General features: G+C 38.0%; 1 protein-coding gene across 2 annotated transcripts in view; it reads left to right on the top strand.

The window, feature by feature from the left end:
• The window catches only part of TEX11 (testis expressed 11), a 383,978-nt gene that overhangs the window by 273,592 nt on the left and 87,125 nt on the right, over window positions 1–23,261 (top strand). For both annotated transcript variants that reach the window (XM_055376139.2, XM_004064340.5), the window contains exons 18-20: window positions 4,562–4,686; window positions 9,373–9,458; window positions 10,295–10,351. In XM_055376139.2, coding sequence (XP_055232114.1) covers window positions 4,562–4,686; window positions 9,373–9,458; window positions 10,295–10,351 — 268 coding nt within the window. The remainder of the gene's footprint in view (window positions 1–4,561; window positions 4,687–9,372; window positions 9,459–10,294; window positions 10,352–23,261) is intronic.

The raw sequence follows: 23,261 nt of genomic DNA, 5'->3' as shown, positions 1-23,261 counted from the left end.
TTTATTAACACCGTCTTTCATGAACAGAAGTTTTAAATTTCGACATAGTCCTATTTATTTTTCTTCTTTTATGGATTGTGCTTTTGGCATTGTAGTTGAGAAATCTTTGCCTACTGCAAGGTGACAGAAAAGGTCTCATGTTTTCTTCAAGAAATTTTACAGTTTTAGGTTTACATTTATGTCTATGAACAATTTTTAGTTAATTTTTGTATTTGGTTCAAGGTATGGATTGAAAATTTTTTTTTTTTTTTTGCACACGACTATCCAATTGTTCCAGCATCATTTGTTTAACAAACTATTTTTTCTCCGTTGAATTGCCTTTGTGCCTTTATCAGAAATTAGTTGTCATATATGTGTGGATCTCTTTCTGGACTCTATTCCATTCCATTCTTCTATTCATCCATCCTTACACTATTCCCATACTGTCTTTATCAGTGTAGCTATGTAATAAATTTGAAGTCAACTTTAACAAATCCATCCTTACACTATTCCCATACTGTCTTTATTAGTGTAGCTATGTAATAAATTTGAACTCCAACTTTGTTCTCTTTCTAATTGTTTTGGCTATTCCAAGGCCTTTGTATATCCATATGAATTTTAGAATCATTATTTTAAGTTTTGCATAAATGAATTTTGATTGGTATTACATTGAATCTATAGATCAGCTTGGGGATAACTGACATCTTAACAACGTTGCTGAGTCTTCCAAACCATGAACAACTTACATACCTCCATTTATTTAGGTCTTTAATTTCTCTCAGCAATGTTTTCTACTTTTCATTGTACCTGTCTTGTGCATCTTTTGTCAGATTTATCCCTGAGTACACTATATTTTATGCTATTTTAAATGGCATTTTAAGAAAATTTGGTTTCCGATTGCTTATTGTTGATATGTAGAAATACAAATGATTTCTTGTATATTGATCTTATATCCCACAACTTTGGTAAACTCACTTATTAGTTGCAGTACAGTACCTTCCCTGTAGATTCCATCAGATTTTATTTTATTTTTGTTTTGTTTTGTTTGTTTGTTTATGAGACCTGTTCTGTTTCGAGACCTGTTCTGTCACCCAGGCTGGAGTGCGGTGGCATGATCTTGGCTCACTGCAACCTCCACCTCCTGGGTTCAAACGATTCTCGTGCCTCAGCCTCCCAAGAAACTGGGATTACAGGCATGCACCACCACGCCTGGCTAATTTTTGTATTTTTAGTAGAAATGGGGTTTCACCACGTTGGCCAGGCTGGTCTCGAACTCCTGGCCTCAAGGAATCCTCCCACCTTGGCCTCCCAAAGTGCTGGGATTACAGGCATGAGCTACTGCACCAGCCCCATCAGATTTTCTAAATAGACAATCATGTTGCCTGTGGGTAAAGATAATTTCACTTCTTTTTCAATCTGGGTGCAATTTATTTTTTTCTTGCTTTGTTGCTCTTGTTAGATTCTCCAGTAAAATTTGAGTAAAACTGATGAGAGTGGACATCCTTATCTTTTTCCTGATTTTAGGGGGAAAGCATTCAGTCTTCCACCAGTAAGTATGTTAGCTGTAGGTTTTTCACAGATATCCTTTATCAGGTTGAGGGAGTTCCATTTGGTGGTGGGAGGGGTAAGGAATGGATATTGAATTTGGTTGTATGGTTTTCTGCATCTGTTGAAATGGTCAATTTTTAAAAAATTGTTAATATAGTCAGTTACATTAATTGATTTTCAAATGTTAAACCAATGCTGTATTTCTGGAACAAGCCCCACTTGATCATGATGTATACTCCTTTTTATATAATTTGATTTGTTAACGGTTTGTTTAGAATATGTGTATCTATGTTCATGAATGAAATTGGTCTGTAGTTTTATATTCCTGTAATGTTTTTGGTTTTGCTATCAGAGTAATACTGACTTCATAGGGTGAATTGGGAAGTATATTCTCCTTTTCAGTTTTCTGGAAGAGTTTGTGTTGAAATGATATTACTTCTTCCTCAAATGTTTTTGGTAGATTTCACCAGTGAAGCCATCTGGGACTGGAGTTTTCTTTATGCAAAGGTTTTTAATTATAAATTAAATGTCTTTAATAGATACAGGGCTATTCAAGTTATCTATTATTTATTGATTTAGCTTTGGTGGTTTGTGTCTTTCAAAAATTTGTTTCATCTAAGTTGTTGAAATTATGGGCCTAAAGTTGTTCATAATATCCCCCATATTATCCTTTTAACACCTGTAACTTACAGTGGTGTCACCTTTCTTATTTCTGATATTTGTAATTTATGTCTTCTCTATTTTTCTTCCTGGTCAGTGTAACTAAAGGATCAATCAGTGTAGAAGGTCAATTTTATTGATCTTCTCAAAGAACCCAGCTTTTGGTTTTACTAATTTTTCTCTATCAGTTTTGTTTTTGTTTTTGTTTTTGATAGAGTCTCAAAAAAACGAACACAGCTCACTACAGCCTTGGCCTCCCAGGCTCAGTTTATCCTCCTGCCTCATCCTCCCGAGTAGCTGGGACCACAGGTGCATGCCACTACACCTAGCTCATTTTAAAACTTTTTTGTAGAGATAGGGTCTCACCATGTTGCCCAGGCTGGTCTCAAACTCCTGGGCTCAAACGATCCTCCTACCTTGGCCTCTATTGTTTTTATCTGATTTCTATTTAATTTATTTACGTTCTGATCTTTATCATATCCATTCTTCTGCTTTCTTTGAGTTCCATTTGCTCTACTTTTTCCTATTTCTAAAGGTGAATGCTGAGGTCATTGATTTAAGACCTTTATTCTGGTCTATCTGGACAGTTAATGCTACAAATTATCATCTAATTACTGTTTAGTGACGATACACAAATTTTGATATGTCATGTTTTCATTTTAATTCGGTTCCAAATACTTTCCAATTTAACTTTGGATTCCTTTTTAAACTTGTGGATTATTTAGATGTGTTACTTATTTTCCAAATATTTGCAGATTTTCCAGAGAACATTCTTTTGTTGATTTTTAATTTCATTTCATTGTAGTCAAAGATCATACTTTGTATGACTTTAATCCTTTTAAATATATTGAGACTTGTTCTAGGGCCTAGAATATTGTTTTTCTTGGTAAATATTTCATGTGCACTTGAGAGGAATATACATTTTGCTGGTGTTGGGTTGAATGTGTTATAAATGTTAGTCACATCAAGTTGATTTAGTGTTAAGTGTACTGAATCCTTGCTGATTTTCTATTCTATCAGTTATTGAGAGAGGATATTGAAATCTTTAACTATAATTGTGGATTTGTTCATTTCTTCTTGCAGTTCTACCAGCTTTTGCTTCTTATATTTTGAAATTTTATTGGGTGCATAAGCATTCAGAGTTGTGTCCTCATGATAAACTGATTATTGTCTTGAAATAACCTTTTATTGCCAATAATATTCTTTGCTCTGAAATTCACTTTATCTGATATTAATATAGCCACTCCAGCTTTCTTTTGATTACCTTCACTTTAGTGTATATTATCCCATCCTCTTCTTTCAATCAATTTTGCTTTTATATTTAAAGTGTATTTCTTGTAGGTGGCATATATTTAAAAGATGTGTTTTGTTTTGTTTTCAGTCTTACTATCTCTGCCTTTTAATTGGTCATTTGGTCATTTATATTTAACACAGATATTGATACACATAGATTTAAATTTAGCATCTTATTAATTATCTTCTGTTTGTCCCATTTGCTCTTTTTCCTTTTTTCTGCTTTATTTTGGATTAATTGAATTTTTATGATTACATTTATCTCCCTTTTTGCTTATTAGTTTGAACAAATATTTATTTGTTGCTTAAAGTCTATAGTACACATATTTAACTTGTCATATTCCACCTTTAAGAATATAATGGAATATAACACACAGCTACTCAATTTTTTATTTTATTCTGTATTATATTTCAAATTATGGATGTACCAAAGTGTGTTTTGCCCATTAATTATGATGGAATTTAGGCTGATTTCATATTTTACTCTTTTTTTTTTTTTTTTTTTTTGAGACAGAGTTTCGCTCTGTCACCCAGGCTAGAGTGCAGTGGCCCGATCTCGGCTCACTGCAAGCTCCGCCTCCCGGGTTCACGCCATTCTCCTGCCTCAGCCTCCCGAGTAGCTGGGATTACAGGCATGCACCACCATGCCTGGCTAATTTTGTATTTTTAGTAGAGACGGGGTTTCACCGTGTTAGCCAGGATGGTCTCGATCTCCTGACCTCGCGATCCACCCTCCTCCGCCTCCCAAAGTGCTGGGATTACAGGCGTGAGCCACCGCACCCAGCCCATATTTTACTCTTATAAACAATGCTGGATGAACATCCTTATGTGTATTTGTTTACTTTTGCAAATATATCCGTAAGATAAATCCACAGAAGTGCATGTGCAGTTGCTCAGTTGGGCATTTTTCTGGTGTTCAAATCCTCCTTGAAAGCTTAGCAACTCACATTACTTTATGAATACTAATATTTTAAAAATGTTCTTAAAATAAGTTCCAAATTCATTGTGGCATAATTAACCATAGATATGTAATTTCTTTGATTAGAGTATATCATTTTTGAATTTTTTTCTTGTTTTTCAGCTTTGCAGGCAATAATTACTTTAGAGAATATATTAACAGATGAAGAGTCAGAAGATAATGATCTCGTTGCAGGGAGAGGTTCACCTACCATGCTTCTAAGTTTAGCTGCCCAGTTTGCTCTAGAGGTAATTCATATGTATTCATCTACTAGATTTTTATCCCTTTTCCTTTTTGAAAGACAATTAATAGAATCATTATCAGTTAGACACAGAAGAGACCTTTACTGTTTGTTTTGCCTCATATTTTCATGCCAAACTTGGTTGCAGAACTGCTTTATTTCTTCTCATTTCACTATAATGCAGACTAAAGTAAATGAAACAGTGAGGTAACAGAGTTGTGCTCAAAACAGCATAAAAATAAACATAGCAAAACATTAATTTTTTAAAAGAAACTCCAAATTCAAAATGCCATACCATGTCAATAAATAGCTATCTATATAGAAACTTATCTTTCTCATCAATTTGAACAAAATGGTTTAAATTTCTGGAGATCCTTTGAGTTCATAACCACAAAATAGTATTAGTTTAGAAGTAATAAATAATTGTACCCTTGTTTGTTACTTACAGAATTCTGGTTTTATTAATATATTGAATTAGGAAAAGCATAGTATCATCTGTGGAGCTCTTAGACTAGGTTTGAATACTGGCTCTGCCATTTAATCTGTGCTTAACTTCTTCAAATCTTAATTTCATCCTTTGCAAAATAAAGATAATGCCTACCTCCAGGATTGTTACGAAAATCGACTAAGATGGCTGAAAATGTGCTTTATAAACTATCAAGTTTATCTTCTTTTTAAAACTACTTTAAATAGGAAAACCATCTTCCTGATCAGAACTACAGTTCCATATTTCTTCCAGTAGCTCTCTTTGGCTTTCTACATCAAATGTACATTTATAAACCTTCCTTTAAAAAGATAATTGCCTTTGGGTTTCCTCTCTTTCATCTTCTTCCCCATTCTGCACAAATACATTCCATATCTGCATCTGCCAAATACTTTTCTTCCCTCAGGAGTTCTATTACCCTTCTCACTAACATCAAAATACATATCATTCAAACTGTATTTAGCAACTACTTTGGGCAAGATATTGGGCTAGATGCTAGAAATATGTTCCTCCAGGACCTCACAAGTCAATTTGAACAGACAAGCCATGCGTTAGGAAAGTAAGTCTACAGAATATAGAATTCTATGTAAGTATATACAATAAAGACCAAATAGCTAATATATATGTTAAAAATTACCAAAATTCAGAGTAGGAAGAGAGCACTGAGAACCAGAATTGATTTGGGAAGTCTCTACAGTGGAAGGAAACCTTAAGTTGGGCTTTGGAAAGGGTAGCATTTACATAAGTAAGAATGTTTTTTTAAAGGAAGAGATGGTATAAACAAGACATGGAGAAAGGAATGTGATTGGCTTGAGAGACACAGTGTTTGGTTAAAGTGATGGAGGGCTTATGTTTCCACCATTCCAGATGTTTTGCCTGATGTAATAGTGGCTTTTTTTTTTTTTTTTTGGACAAAGTCTCGCTCTGTCACCCAGGCTGGAGTGCAGTGGCGTAATCTCAGCTCACTGTAACCTCTGCCTCTCAGGTTCAAGTGATTCTTGTGCCTCAGCCTCCCAAGTAGCTGGGATTACAGGTGTGCGCCAGCCACACCTGACTAATTTTTGTATTTTTAGTAGAGGCGGGGTTTCACCATGTTGGCCAAGCTGGTCTGGAGCTCTTGGCCTTAAGTGATCTGTCTACCTCAGCCTCCCAAAGTGCTGGGATTACAGGCATGAGCCACTGCACCGGCCATGACTTTTATTATTATGTTGATGCTATAGGGGAGGAGTATGAGATAAAGTAGAAGAAATAGCTGTGACAAGATTATATATACATTTTATTCTCTAAACAATAAGAAAATATTGATGGTAATTTATGTAAAAGTAGTGCTTTAGGAAAATAATTTGGGTTGTGCATGGGGAAATGAATGGGGAGAAATTATATGTAGGACAGAATGGGAGACTGTGATAATAATCCAGTTTTAAAATAATGAGAGTCTAGACAAGGGTAGTGAGAGTGGGGTATTAAGCAGGCAAAACATTGCTTTTTCTTCTTTTAAAATAAGCTACCTTATCTTTAAATCCCTTTACAAAATTCATTCCCCCACCTCCCAAGAGAAAATGTGGATATTCTAGGTTCTGAAAACTGAAGCAGTCAGGAAGAGAACTTCCACAGATTCCTACTACCACCTCTACTCACACACCAGGAATCACACCACATAGTCTGCCTTCTCAACTGCCACCATAGATTAGCTATCATGTTCCTTCTTAAAGCCAGTCTCTAAACTTACACACTTGTTTCTATCACCTCTTGCCTTTTTCTCACTCACTTTGTCAACTTTTTATTCTCTTACTGGTTTATTCCCATCAGCATATGAACATGCTCATTTATCCCATATCAAACAAACAAAAAGTAAGAAAACCTCTTGACCTTCCTTCTCTCACCAACTACTCCCCAATTTCTCTTCTTCCCTTTGTAGTTAAACTCCTCTAAAGATTTGCCTATATTTACTGTCTCCAATTCTCTCTTGAGCTTACTCCAATCAGGCTTTTGCCCCACCACTCTAACAAAACTGCTTTTGTCAAGGTCACCAATGACCTCTTTATTGTAAATTGCGGTGGTTAATTCTCAGTCCTCATTGTATTTGACCTATCAGCAACATTCAATGCAGTTGATCACTCTTTCCTCCTTGAAACACAGTTGGCTTCCTGGACACCACATTATCCTTATTTTTATCCTACCTCATGAGTCACTCTTTCTTTCTCCTTTGCTAGTTCCTCTTTTCTCTTCAACCATTCTCAGTGTCAAATTATGAGCTCAGGAGAGGAGGTATTAGGGAGTTGAGAAGAAGGGATAAGGTATTAACTATTCATTCAGAAAAGTAAGAAAGTGAATGACTACGGAAGTGCGATATGCTTGCCAGTAGCACTAAGGCCATTTCATGAAGTTTTAAAATAAAACAAGTAGTTGTATGTATTTTTTTCTGGCCACATTCAGCTGATGAGTGGATGTAAGCACCAAAATCAGTAGAAAGTTGGACTTAATCAGAGTTGAGGTTTTGCCAGATGAATACAATAAAGCAAAAGAAGGGCAGGAAAATCAAGGAACAAGGGAGTGGTTATAATTAGTCTCCATGGAATTTAAACTGGGTATGCGGTAGAACATCAAGGGGATGAGGGACAGTGAAAAACTGGTAACATCAGTGGGTTGGGGGTCTTACTGCAGTTGAAGGATTGCTGGAGTCAGGGTAATAGAGGTATCAAGTTGGAAAGGTAAGAGGCGGTAGACAGAAAGTAGAATATGTGAAAGTAAGAGCTGGGGCGGAGAACTAGGGGGAGGGAGGGAGACACCTAGGGCACAAAACTTAAGGAGGACCTTATTCTCTGGGTGGTACAAGTAAAGGCTTGGTACTTGTACAACACTGAGAGCCTCCTTAAATTTTTCACCCTAGGTGCTTCACTCACCTCACCTGTCCCACCCTACTCCTAGCCCTGACTGAGAGTGTGAAATGATTGCAATTGTTAGTAATGACAGAGTCTAGTGAATGACTGTGGGAGTGAATGGCTAAGGTAATGGTTAGAGTAAAATTTCAGGAACCAGGAAACTAGAATATTGGGAGGATCCTCTACCTATATATTGAAAATGCCGAAAATATGCCGCGCGCAGTGGCTCACGCTTGTAATCCCAGCACTTTGGGAGGCCGAGGCGGGTGGATCACCTGAGGTCAGGAGTTCGAGACCAGCCTGGCCAACATGGTGAAACCCCATCTCTAAAAAAACTACAAAAATTAGCCAGGCGTAGTGGCGGGCGCCTGTAATCCCAGCTACTCAGGAGGCTGAGGCAGGAGAATCGCTTGAACCCAGGAAGCAGAGGTTGCTTCAGCCTGGGTGACAAGAGCAAGAATCCATCTTAAAAAAAAAAAAAGAAAAAGAAAATGCCAAAAATTAAGACAGGAGCAGTTTTTGGAAAATATAACTGAGCAATAAGTAAGTCACCAAAAAATGAGAAGAAATGACCTGGGAGCTAGTAGGCCACAGCAACAATGAAGGGTAGTGGGTGATATAGTCTGGTTATAGGAAATTCAAAGTTGAGGATTTTAGGGAATAGAATGGGAGAATAATTTTAAAATGGCAATGAAGAGCAAGAAAGGCACCTACTCCATCTCCAGGCCTATGGGTAAGCTAGTGAGAGCAAAAACAGCTACCACTTAAGAGGGCTTCAGTGGAAGCAGCATCCTTGGCAGAAACCTAGATTTCCATTAGAGCAAGAATATGGAGGAAACTTTTAGGGAAGAGGTTGCTGGTAGAGGAGATTTTGCTGAAAGTGGACTGAATTTCAGAGAGCATAGTGGAAGGGTTGGAGGAGTCGGGGAGAGATAGAAAAAGAGGACAGAAGAGGGGATATATGGAGACTTTTGGGAATAGAGTGCTGGAAATGAGGGTAACCTGACAATCTGGGGTTCTTTTGTTTACTGCTAATAAGTGGGGGATAAAGAGCACAATAAGATTAGTCCTAGTGGACTAAGGGTAGTATTGGCAAGGCTTTGAGTGTTTGTGAATAGGGAGGATTCGGTTTCCGGGGCTAATGCAAATGTGTTCTGTTTTTGTCAGTGAGTTGTATCTTCATTCTACCATCTTGCAGTAGCGTTTTTGAGAATACAAAATGAATATGTTTAGATATTTGTCTTATCTTTAATGAACAGGAATATAGATAATATTTTGCAGTATCACTTTGAGATGTAATTTAACGTATTATATTTGTTCTTTTTAGAATGGACAACAAATTGTGGCAGAAAAAGCTTTGGAATATTTAGCTCAACATTCAGAAGACCAGGAACAAGTCCTTACAGCTGTAAAGTAAGTAACCTACATCCTGTGGAAGAGAAAGTATTTCCTCTGCTTATCTTGCTCTTAGTCAATAAACTTTGCCAAAATAGTGCTATTGAGATCAAGGAAACTTTTACATAAAATAGCAAAGCAGAGGAGGGTGAGGTTGGGACTTGATAAATACTTAATGGTATGACTGAGAAAATGCCACAGTGAGAAATAAGAAACCAGCAGGATTCTAGAGTGGTTCTTCTGTTGGTCAATTACACTTGCGGCCACATTTCCAAAGGGAAATGGAGTCACATAAATAAAAGAGTCAGAGGAGTCTTGAGATACTTGCATCCCTTCAGTAAGGTAAATATTTAAAAATTATTCAGGACAGATAGTATTTTTTAAAGCTTTTTAGGTTTTAAAACTTTACCAACTACCTTATTTTGTCAGTTTGTCATTATGCTGCCAGATCCCTTCAAAGAATAGTGATCCCAGTTTGAGACCCAAAGGCCAGTTCTAGTTCCTCTACAGAAAGAAAAAGATAAAGACTGATTTACCATACCTGATGTTCTAGCAGGTGTTTTTGAGCAATGGTATAAACTGTGGAACCATTTAAGAATTTGTTATAAGCAACGCTTTTGTTTTAAAACTCTTTTATTAAATTCCTCTTTCAAAATTATAAAATTGGTATGTTTTCATTGCAACTGTTAAAACAATAAAATATATATAAATTAAATAAGATTAATCTCCCCTTTACCCTCTCTTTTCTCACTTCTCCCTCCCAGAGTAATCAAGGTTAGTAACTTGGTATGTATTCATTCACACATGTTTCTTCCTAACCTAAGAATCACTTTCCATATTACTTTGTCATACAGGTGTTTGCTTCGTCTTGTTCTTCCAAAAATTGCTGAAATGCCGGAATCTGAAGACAAGTGAGTTATTTCAACAAAAATGATGTATTCCCCATTGGACAAATTATAGTAACTTACAATATAAATTGTATATTAAGAGATACTTAGTGTACTGGGTAAGATCAATACAGGTTTTGGGGCCAGTCTTCCTGGGTTCATATCCTGGCTCTGCTGCTTACCAGATGTGTAACCTTGAGCAAGTTTCTTAATGTCTCTGGGCTTCAGTTTCCCCAACTGTAAAGCGGGAAGAATAATAATACCTACATCATTGGGTTGCTGTGATGACTCAATGAGTTAAAACACCTAAAAGGCAAAAGACTTATGTGATCTGCAGAGAAACGAGAGTATAAGTTAATACATGTGAAACATTTAGAAGTGTCAGGAACTTAATAAGCCCTCAATAATGTTACCTATGATAGAATTATGATATTGCATCTGTTCCCCCTTTCTTAACAGATGACTCAAATATAGACATATCTCTTACTTTCCCACAGAACATATAACCTGGATGCCTTGTTGGTTATGATTCTGTATCAGGTCTGCTGAGAGTATTCAAATATATTTCTGTGCACAATATATTTGGAATAAGATATTAAAACTTAACAATTCGTTGAAGACTTTGGTCACCAATTTTTCGTTCACAAATCTCACTACCTCCTGATTATTTGAAAGAAAACTCTACTCGGGGTGTTGATTAGGGATAACTTTCAGAGAAATATCACCCATCTCTGCATTCTCTGCTTAGACAAGAACTCTGTAATAGTTCCCTCTACTTCACTTTTGCAGCTGGAGGCAATATATTTTTTCAAATAAATTCTTTTGGAAATATCTTTGACTGAGGTAACATAGGACAGATGACTTATAACTGTCATTTTCATAATGCAAATTTTACCCAATTGCATATTATAAGTTTTGCCTTTTCTTTATAGGCTTCATAAATCCATTAGAAGGGAATTCAAACAAACTTAAACAAAACAAAAGATGAAGCAATTGGAATTTTGAATAATGACCAAATATTTGCTGATACTAAGAAATTATTAACTTTTAGACATGATAATTGTAGTGTGGTTGGTTTTTTAAAAGATTGCTTATCTCTTACAGACACATCTTGAAATATGTATGGATGAAATAATGTGATGTCTGGAATTTGCTTCAAAATAATATGGGAGAGGAAGAAGTGGGTGGAGGTATCAAGGAGATAAGATTGATGATGAGTTAATAATTATTGAAGCTGTGTGATAGGTACATGAGGATTCATTATGCTTGTCTGTTAACATTTGGACATCTTTGAAGTTTTCAACAATAAGAAGCTTTTTTAAAAAAGGACTAAACCATGATAACTACTAGATTGTAAGAGTACCTTGAGGGCTAGGACTATATTTGTATTTATCTTTGTATCACTGAAACCTAGGGCAGTATCTGACACATAATTGCCATTCGATTTATTTAAATGACTGAATATTAGTTAGTTATAATATCTCCAGCACTGGACTTAAAGATGCTTCATATTTCTCATAATTGTGGCATACAGTCAAACCACACACATTAAAACCAATTGGGAAATGGGGTAAGGGAGGGAATCCTGTTTGAATTAATGAGAAATTACAAACACTTTTTAAAATATACCTTCATTGTTTTCAAGTAAATGCAGTGACAGAGAACATCCTCTAGCAATGTTTTCAGGTAGAGGTTAGAACCTGATTTAACAAATAGATTAGACTAACTTGTAAAAAATATTTTAAGCACCTAATTCAATGAGAGGGCTCAAGAGAATTGAATTGTAGGTTCAGCTATTTCAATAACTTTTGGTTTACTGTAGGCAATGGCAACTTCTTTAACTTCTCTAAGCTTTATTTTCCTCATCTGTAAAATTTTAAAAACTGGACTGGATAATTTTTATAGGCCTTTTCTGTTCCAAAATTCCTGTGCTTATAAATGAGCAGTATCTACCTAAGTACTAACAACTCATATGCTAAATTTTTTAAAAGCAGTTTTTCTCTTAAATAGATTATACATTCCTTTGCATGTCTTCATTCTTATTTGTACTGTATATTTTTATTAATGGACCCTTCCTAGATTATTGATATGGAGTCACCAAATTAAATAGTGAAGAAATCAACTTTAGCTTGGCTGAAATTCAAATTAATAAAATTTACTGTAAGAAGTTACTTTATATAAGCCAGACTTCTAAGATTTATCCCTGAAAAATCTGCTGCTTTTCCTGACCACAGTCTTTATATGTTAAACCTCTACTGATAAGGCCAGTCTTATAGTATGTTCTACCCTTCTTCCTGTAAACTTCCTTAGTTGAGTTTGCCAATACTTTCATATTCATTCCTTTGTTTGCTTTAAGTTTTTATTTCATTTTATTTTTTAAGTTTAATATTTTATTTTTATTTATATATATATATATATATATTTTTTTTTTTTTTTTTTATTTTGAGACGGAGTTTCACTCTTTCGCCCAGACTGTAGTGCAGTGGTGTGATCTCGGCTCACTGCAAACTCCACCTTCTGGTTTCAAGTGATTCTTCTGCCTCAGCCTCCTGAGTAGCTGGGACTACAGGCATCCGCCACCACACCCGGCTAATTTTTGTATGTTTAGTAGAGACGGGGTTTCACTCTGTTGGCCAGGCTAGTCTCAAACTCCTGACCTCGTGATCCTCCCACCTCGGCCTCCCAAAGTTCTGGGATTACAGGTGTGAGCCACCGTGCCTGACCCTAATATTTTATTTTTTTAGTTAAATTTTAGGTTCACAGAAAAGCTAACAGGAAGGCACAGAGATTCCCATATATCCCCTCTCCCCACCACATGCATAGCCTCCTCCATTCCCCGCCAGAGTGCTACAGTTATTACAATTGATGAAGCTAAATTGACATATCATAATCATTTGAAGTCCATAATTTATATTAGGGTTCACTCTTGATGTTGTACATTCTATGGGTTTGGACAAAGGTATAATGGCATGTATGTATCATTACATTATCATACAGAGTATTTTCACTGCCCTAAAAATTCTTTGTGCTCCACCTATTCATTCCTCCTTCATCAACCCCTTACTGTCTCCATAGTTTTGTCTTTTCCAGAATGTCATACAGTTGGAATCATACAATATGTAGCCTTTTCACATTGGCTTCTTTCACTTAGTAATATGCATTTAAGGTTCCTCCATGTATTTTTGTGTCTTGATAGCACTGAATGATATTGTATTGTATGAACGTATCACATTTTATTTATCCATTCACCTACTGAAGGGCATCTTGATTTCTTCCAAGTTTTGGCAATTGTGAATAAAGTTTCTGTAAACATTCATGTGCAGGTAACTTTTTAGCTCCTTTGGTAAATATTAATACCGAGGAGCATGATTGCTGGGTCATATGGTAAGACTATGTATGTTTGGTTTGTGAGAAACAGGTAGACTGTCTTCCAAAGTGGCTGTACCCTTTTGCATTCCTTCCTGCCAGCAATGAATAAGAGTCCCTGTTGCTGTGTGCCCTCACCAGCATTTGGTGTTGTCAGTGTTTGCGATTTTGACCATTCTGATAGGTATGCAGTGGTAACTCATTGCTTTATTTTGTATTTTTCTGATGATGTATGATTTGGAGCATCTTTTTATGTGTGTATTTGTCATCGTATATCTTCTTTGGTAAGGTTTCTGCTAAGGTCTTTGGCCCATTCTTTTCTCCCAAGGATTTTAGGACCCTTGCCAGCAACCTCAGACCAAATACACTTCTAATTATACCACAGTATAATACCACAGTATAAAGATCCCTGGCGTTTGACCACAGATCCCAAATATAACAAAAGGATCATAACGGTTAAAAGACACTGGCACATGGCCGGGCGTTGTGGCTCACAACTGTAATCCCAGCACTTTGGGAGGCTGAGGCGGGCGGATCACAAGGTCAGGAGATTGAGACCATCCTGGCTGACACAGTGAAACCCCATCTCTACTAAAAATACAAAAAATTAGCTGGGCGTGGTGGCAGGTGCCCAGCTACTCGGGAGGCTGTAGTCCCAGCTACTCGGGAGGCTGAGGCAGGAGAATGGCATGAACCCGGGAGGCAGAGCTTGCAGTGAGCCGAGATTGTGCCACTGCACTCTGGGCAACAGAGCGAGACTCCGTCTCAAAAAAAAAAAAAAAAAAAGATACTGGCACATTACTGGAGTCCCATTCAGTCATTAATAATTTGTCCAGTCCATCATTATATCATGAAATTGTCTCCCAGGTCCCAGGGCAAGGCTACTGAGGTTTCCAGGCTTCTGTTTGGTCAGATTCCAAAAGCAGGAGTGGTCTCCACAATATATGGCTTCACCTTTTCAGGCATCTGGTATAATTGAACTAAGAGACAATATCATCTTTTGCTTTGAGACTCTTTTGAGGTACTGATGTAATATTGGATTTCCCTTACTACATAACTCATTTGTTCATTTCTTACTCTCATCTACTATTCCTCCTTTTTTCTATTTATAACCAAACTTTTCCACATTTGAAAGAACATTAGGTGCTGGTCCAGATTACAGGCAGCACTACTAATCTAGCAAATGCCTCCCCCTCAGTGCACTCCCATTTATATAAGGTAGGGTTATATAGATACAGAACTAGTGGACTATCTTGACCATTAAGCAATACAACTGCATTTACTCTTAACCCCAATTTTGCTAGATAGGGTAAAGACACACCCTGCCCCCATGAGGCCCTTAGGAATTCTGACATAAAGATTTAAAAATATAGTTAGGTTTCTTGCTTAGGAATCTGCCCTGTTTCCAACACTTGTAGTTGCAGCCATGGTCTTGCTCATGTTTCATCAGGTAGGAAACATAAAGTTGAAGTGATATGAGGAGGAAAGAAAGAAAGAAAAAAAATATTGTCATCATGCCAGTGTCCTACACCGTTGGGAAGAATTGCAGTCATACTAGCATCCTTCCCCAACTCCTCTTCCTCAGACTCAGCAGAAAAACAGAGGAGTCTATCTAGTGGGGACACTTCCTTAGCCCCACCCCCCATATTGAGTGTGAGCTTGTGAAGGCATGTAAGACAGTCCTTCATCCCTATGTCTGCCCCCATTTTAGACAACCAATGTTTCAATTGCTTGTTCCGGCTTCCCTTTCTAACTATTATTCCAAGGAGGATATATCTCTGCCCGTTGTTGGACATTATGGTTTGTAAAGTGTGTTTCTTGGTCTGAGAAAATGTGACTCAGCAGCCCAAATTGGTGCAGTATATTCTGTTCCAGTTCTTTTATTACACTCTGAGCATTTGCATCTACCACTGCGTAAGCAAAGGCCAATCCAGAGTTAGTGTCTATTCCTGTCGAAACTCATACCCTGGGGCTATCAGCATCAGTCTGACTTGCTAGCTGTGTTCAGGGCCTTCCCCGTGAGGAATCTGCCACATAGCCATCTTAAGTCTCTGTCTCTTTTGTTGGAAAACAGAACAGTTATTGGCATTTTGTGCTTCAGAGGGTACAAGAGGAATATGTCCAGGTTCAGCTTCAGAGGTTACAAGAGGAATATGTCTAGGTTCAACCCATTTCTGTATTGCTGAGTCCCCAGATGCCCACTAATTTCGTGGACCCGGGGGGCTGCCTCAAGGGAGCACACAGAGATATCCACTTGTTGATTCTCATCACCTTCCAAACCTGGAAGGGGATTCTTCTGATGGATATCAACATGTCCTACATTAATGCACCTCTCAGATTTCCATAGTGATTTTCCATAGAGTCATACACCATACAAACATCCTGTTAATGGACCAGTTTTCCATTTCCCTTCTGTAAGACTACATGGCCAGGTCATTGGCCACTGCCAATGAGTCAGTCAAAACCCAAACACAGGGGCTTTTACCACTGTTCAGTTCTTCCTTCACTGCTAGGAAAACAGCATGCAGTTCTGCCTGCTAAGATGATTTGTTTTTACCTTCTTTGATCAGATGGTAGCCTTCCAAACAGAATATTGTTTGTTCACCTTGGAACTGCCATGCATAAATTAAGCAGCTCTTTGTCAATCAGTAGAGAACTGTTTATAGGGCACTGTCCCAATGACAATAGAATCCAGCAACTCCTCATGCATTTCCAAAGTCAGTCCTAGGGGAAATGAGACTCTGCTCATGAGTACCTCCTCCTTGCATTCACAGGTAGCATGATCATGTATAAACCACTTCTATTTTATTATGGAGTTTTTCTGGGCACGGCCCTCCCAATTAGAGTGTTTTTCCAGTATCACCCAAGGCTTCATCATGGGTATTTCAGCTTTCAGGATTATTTTCCTCCACCATCCTTCCCATCCTTCCAAGTCTCCAATGTCTATTTTATCCCTTTCTGTGTCCATGTATACACATTATTTAGCTCCCACTTATACTTGAGGTGTGGCATTTGACTTTCTGCTTCTGAGTTATTTCACTTAACATAATGGCCTCCAGTTCTATCCATGCTTCTGCAAAAGACATGGTTTCATTCCTTTTATGGCTGAGTAGTATCTCATTATATATATATATATATATAATGTATATATATGTATTGTATATGTGTATATATGTATTATATATGTCTATATACATATATGTGTATATGTATTATATATAATGTATATATAATGATATATATATAAAACCTTCACTTATTCTTCTTTTGATGCTTTTCCTATCTTTATGTAGATCTGAGTTTCTGACCTATATCATTTTCCTTCTCTCTAAATAACTTCTTTTAACATTTCTTACAAGGAAATCTACTGGCAACAAATTCCTTCAACTTTCTTTGTCTGAGAGGTTTTCTTTCTTTTAATTTAATTGTTAATTTTTTCTGGGTACATAGTAGATGTATATATTTATGGGCTACATGTGATATTTTGATACAAGCATACAATGTGTAATAATCACTTCAGGGTACATGGGGTATCCATCACCTCAAACATTTATTGATTATACACTTTTAGTTGTTTTTAAATGTGTAATTAAATTACTTTTTACTATAGTCACCTAGTTGTGCTAGAAAATACTAGCTCTTATACATTCTTCCTAACTATTTCTTTGTACCCATTAACCATCCTCACTTCCTTCTACCCCCCGCAACCCTTCCCAGCCTCTGGTAACCATCGTTCTACTCTCTATCTCCATGAGTTAAATTGTTTTAATTTTTGGCTCCCACAAATAAGTGAGAACATGTGAAGTTTGTCTTTCTGTGCCTGGCTTATTTCATTTAACATAATGGCCTCCAGTTCCATCCCAGTTGTTGAAAATGACAGGATCTCAATTATTTTCTATGGCCGAATAGTCCTCCATTGTGTATATGTACCACATTTCCTTTATCCATTCATCTGTTGACGGACACTTGGGTTGCTTCTGAATCTTGGCTATTGTGAATAGTGCTGCAACAAACATGGGAGTGCACATATCTCTTTGATGTACTGACTATCTCTTCCTTCTTTCCTTCTGTCCTGTCTTCCTTTTAGTGAAGGTGATTTTTCTCTGGTGGTATGATATAACTTCTTTGTTTTTTTGTGTGTGTATCTGTTTTATGTTTTTTATTTGAGGTTATCATGAGGCTTGCAAATAATATCTTTTAACCCATTATTTTAATCTGATGACTTAACACTGCTTGCATAAACAAATTAACTACTAACAAGCAAAAGAAAAATAATACAAATTCTACAGCTTAACTTCTTCCCCTCACTTTTTAACTTTTTGTTGTTTCTATTTATATCTTATACTGTCTATGTCTTGAAAAGTTGTTATATTTATTATTTTTGGTAGGTTCATCTTTTACTTTTAGTTTTTCTATTTAAGGGTAGTTTATACACTGTACTTACAGTGCTATAATACTGTGTTTTTTTCTATGTATTTATATATTACTAGTGAGTTTTGTACCTTCAGATGCTTTTTTCTTGCTCATTAACATCCTTTCATTTCTGATTAAAGTACTCCCTTTAACATTTCTTTTAGGACAGGTCTGGTGTTGACGAAATCCCTCAGCTTTTGTTTGTCTGGGAAAGCCTTTATTTCTCCTACATGTTTAAAGGATATTTTTGCCAGATAATACTATTCTAGGGTAAAAGTTTTTTCCTTCAACACTTTGAATACGTCATGCCATTGTCTCCCAGTTGTAAGGTTTCCATGGAAAAGTTTGCTGCCAAGCATATTGCAACGCCATTGTATGTTGTTTCTTTTCTGTTGCTTTTAGGATTCTTTCTTTATCCTGAACCTTTGAGAGTTTGATAATTAAATGTCTTGAGGTAGTCTTCTTTGGGTTAAATCTACTTGGTGTTCTATAACTTTCTTGTACTTGGATATTGATATCTTTCTCTAGATTTCTCTAGTTTTCTGTTATTATCCCTTTAAGAAACTTTCTACCCATGTCACTTTCTCTGCCTCTTCTTCAAGGCCATTAACTCTTACATTTGCTCTTTTAAAACTGTCTTCTAGATCTTGTAGCTGTGCATCATTTTTAAATTCTTTTTTCTTTTTTCCTCTCACCGTGTGTTTTCAAATAGTGTGTCTTTGAGCTAGCTAGTTATTTCTTCTGCCTGATCAGTTCTACTATTTAGAAACTCTGATATATTCTTCAATTGCATTTTTCAACTCCAGAATTTCTGCTTGATTCTTAATTATTTTAATTTCTTTCTTAAATTTATGTGATAGAGTTCTGAATTTCTTCTCTGTTATTTTGAATTTGAATTTCCTCAAAACAGCTATTTTGAATTCTCTATCTGAATGGTCACATACCTCTGTTTCTCCAGAACTGGTCCCTGATGTCTTATTTAGTTCATTTGGTGACATCATGTTTTCCTGGGTGGTCTTGATGCTTCTGGGTGTTCATCAGTATCTGGGCATTGAATAATTAGTATTATTGTAGTCTTTGCATTCTGGGCTTATTTGTACCTGTCCTTCTTGGGAGGGCTTTCGTGATATTTAAAAGTACTTGGGTGCTGTGATCTAAGCTGTATCTGCATTAGGGGACACCACAAGCCCAGTAATGCTATAGTTCTTGGAGACTCATAGAGGTACTACCTTGGTGGTCTTGAATAAGTTCTGGAAGAATTCTCTAGATTACCAAGCGGAAACTCTTGTTCTCTTCCCTTACTTTCCCCCAAACAAGCGGAGTCTCTCTCTCTCTCTTGCTCTTTCTCTGTCTCTCTCTCTCACTCTCTCCTGAACTGTCTGGCATTGGGGGTATGTTGATACAAGCACCCCTATGGCCATTACCACTAGAACTGCACTGGGTCAGACTTGAAGTCAACACAGCCCTGGTTCTCACCCAAGGCCCACTGTAAGCACTACCTGACTACCACCTATGTTGTTGGTTCAAGGCCTTAGGGCTCTGCAATCAGCAAGTGGTGAAACCAGCTAGTCCTGTGTCCTCTTCAGGGCAGCAAGTTCCCCCAGGCCCCAGGTGAGTCCAGAGAAGCTGTCCAGGAGCCAGGGACGGCAGTCAAAAACCTTAGAAGTCTAGCTCAGATGTTCTCTTCTACTGTGGCTGAGCTGGCTGTCAAACCATGAGACACAGTCCTTCCCACTCTTCCCTCCCACTTCCACAGGCCCATGGGGAGTACTGCCAGCCTACCGCTGATGTTCACTTAAAGCCTGAGGACTCTTCAGTCACCTTGTGGTAAATGCTGCCAGGCCTTATTTCACCTTTCAGGGCAGTGGGCTCCCCTCTGGCCCAAGGCAGGTCCAGAAATACCACTCAAGAGCCAAGGCCTAGAATTGGGGATCCTGAGATCCCGCTTGATGCTCTACCCTACTGTGGCTGAGCTGGTACCTAAGGCATAAGACAAAGTCCTCTTTACTTTTCCCTCTGCTTTTCTCAAGCAGAAGGAGTCTCTCACCATAGCTGCCATAGCTGGGAATGTGGTGGATCTCACCTGAAGCCAGCACATCTCAGAGTTTCACCCAAGGCCCACAGTGTACTACTTGGGATCACTGCTGATTATTCATGGCCCAAGGGCTCTTCAATCAACAGGTGATGGATCCTTCTGGGACTGGGTCCTTCCCTTCAAGGCAATGGGTTCTCTTCTGGCCCAGGGTGTGCATCAAAATGTCATCCAGGAGCTAGAGCCTGGAATGGGGGTCTCATGCCTCTGCCCAGTGCCCTATCCTACTGTGGATGATCTGATATCCAAGATGCAAGACAAAGTCTTCCCTCTCTTCCCTCTCTTCTCTTCAAGCGGAAGGAAGAGGTCTCCTTTGGAGCCACAAGCTATGCTACCCAGGGTTGGGGAGGGGTGGAACAAGCACCCCCTTAGCTACCCCAGCTGCTGGCTCAGTAAGTTGCGTGCCCCCAAGTCCATTGGTTCTGAGCCCAGCTCAGCACTAAGACTTGCAGTCCTTGTGGCCTAGACTGTCTTTCAAGTTTATTTAGAGCCCCAGAGCACTTTAGCCCATGATGACGAGGCTTGCTGGAATTCAGATTCCAACAACTGGGATGGGAGATTCCCCACTTGCTACAGCTGGTCCAAATGCTCCCTCTGTTAGCGGGAGTTGGCTGTGTTTAGCCCAGTTTTCCTTCCTGCTGTGACAGGGCAGCACTGAGTTCAGTGCAAAGTCTGATAATCTCTGCACTCTCTCTCTCTTTCTCAAGTGCGCAGATTTCTCTGCACCAGGCAGCTGCTGGGGGATAGGGAAGGGGTGGCATTGGTGATTAAAGACTGTCTTTCCTACCCTCTTCAGTTCCTCTTTCAACAATATGAAGTTGGAACCAGATACTGTGAGTGCTCACCTGATTTTTGGTTCTTATGAGAGTCATTTTTTTGTATGTAGACAGTGGTTAAATTTGGTGTTCCTATGGTGGGGGAGGATGATGGGTGGGCCTTCTGTTCCATAATCTTGCTCCACCCCTGTGTCTGAGAGTCTTTATTTTCCTTCACTTTTGAAGTATAATTTCACAAGGTACAAAATTCTGGGTTAGTGGGATTTTCTCTCAACATTTAAATAATTTGCTTCAGTCTCTTCTTTTTTGTGTGGTTTCTGAGCAGAAGTGGAATGTAATTCTTATCTTTGTTCCTCTTTAGGTAAGGTATTTTTTCCTCAGGCTTTTTTTCAGAATTTTGTCTGTATATTTTATTTTCTGTAGTTTTAAAATAAAATGCCTAGATGTCTTTTTTTGTCATTTGTCCTGTTTGATGTTCTGAGCTTCCTGAATCTGTGATTTGATATATATGACATTAATTTGGGGAAATTCTCAGTCATATTATTTGAAGTATTTTTTCTGTTGTATTACCTATTCTTCTCCTTCTGGTATTCCCATTACACATATGTTACACCTTTTATAGTTGTCTCACAGTCCTTGGATATTCTGTTCTATTTTTTTCAGTCTTTGTTCTCTTTGCTTTTCAGTTTGGGAGGTTTCTGTTTATATACCCTCAAGGGCAGAGATTTTTTTTTTCCTCAGCTTTGTTCAATCTACTAATAAGCCCATCAAAGGTTTTCTCATTTCCGTTACAGTGTTTTTGATCACTAGCATTCCTTTTTGGTTCTTAGGATTTCCATCTCTCTGATTACTTTGCTGATCTGCCCTTGCGTGCTGTCCACTTTATCCATTAGAGCCCTTACAATAATTATCATAATCGTGATCAATTATCATAGTTGTCTTAAATTCCCAGTCTGATAATTCCAACGTTCCTGCTATGTCTAGTTCTAGTACTTGCTCTGTGTCTTCAAATTGTATTTTCTGCCTTTTAGTATGCCTTCTAATTTTTTCTTAAAAGCTGGGCATGATGTGCCAGGTAAAAGGAACTATTAGTTTCCTAATAAATAGGCCTTTAGTAATGTGGTGGTGAATTGTGGGGAGAGGGGAAGCATTATTATTATTATTATTGAGATGGTGTCTCGTTCTGTCACCCAGGCTGGAATGCAGTGGCATGATCATGGCTCACTATAGCCTTGACCCCCACCCAGGCCCAAGTGATCATCACACCTCAAGCTCCAGAGTAGCTGGAACTGCAGGCATGTGCAACCACAGCTGGCTGATTTTTAAATTTCTGTAGAAATGTGGTCTCACTGTGTTGCCCAGAGTAGTCTCAAACTCCTGGATTCAAGCAATCCTCCCGCCTTGGCATCCAAAATGCTGGGATTACAGGCATGAGCCACTGCACCTGGCTGGGAAGCATTCTTTAGTCCTATGATTAGGTCTTGGTCTTTTAGCAAGCCTATACCTCTGGACTGTGAACTTCACAAGTGCTTCTCAGCTTTTTTTCTCCCCCATTAAGTGGGACAGGATGGCTAGAGTGGACTGAATTTGAGTATTTCCCTTCTCCGAGATCAGTTAGGCTCTGATATACCCCAGAAGGTCAGGCTGTGGTTAAGCAGTTTCTCTTGAGGGCAGGACTTGTTAAGAACAGGGTGCTCTGGCATGTTTTAAAGTGCTTTGTTTCCTCTGCCCCCTGCAAGATGCATAAAGAGATTTTGTTCCAATATTCAGTGAGTAGCTAACCAAGCTCCTGGAGGCAAAACTCACAAAACTGTGGAGGCCTCCTTATGACCGGGTCCTCCTGAGTCTTTTAATTCAGTCTTGTCCACACTGAGCCTCCAGTGATTTGTCAGTTACGCTTCAGGTTTTCCTACTCCAGCATTGGTTCCCATGGTAGTTTCCACTTTTGAATCTCTGCTCTAGTAAGCTATGACTCCCTGTCTTCGCCCGTCTCTCCAATTTTTGTGGCAGTGGTTTTCCCTTTTTCCTCTCCTCTCTTATAGGTCCAAGAAGAGTTACTAATTTTTCAGTGTGTTCAGCGTTTACTTGTTAGGAGAAACTGGCAACTTCCAAGCTCCTTACATGCATAACTAGAAACCGGAAGTTCTCTTTTAAACTTTATATGCTTAAAGAAGCTTGACAGAGGGGTCAGGAAACCTGAGTCTACTCTTTTCTTCATCTGTAAAATGATGTGTCTGTACAAGATAAGTTATTTTTTAAACTGCATTCCTTAGAACCGTGGAAATTT

The sequence above is a fragment of the Gorilla gorilla genome, chromosome X, assembly GCF_029281585.2.
Source record: "Gorilla gorilla gorilla isolate KB3781 chromosome X, NHGRI_mGorGor1-v2.1_pri, whole genome shotgun sequence".
In the NCBI taxonomy this organism is placed as follows: Eukaryota; Metazoa; Chordata; class Mammalia; order Primates; family Hominidae; genus Gorilla; species Gorilla gorilla.
Note: the sequence above shows the minus strand (reverse complement) of the source record. Positions and strands in the feature narration are given on the sequence as shown.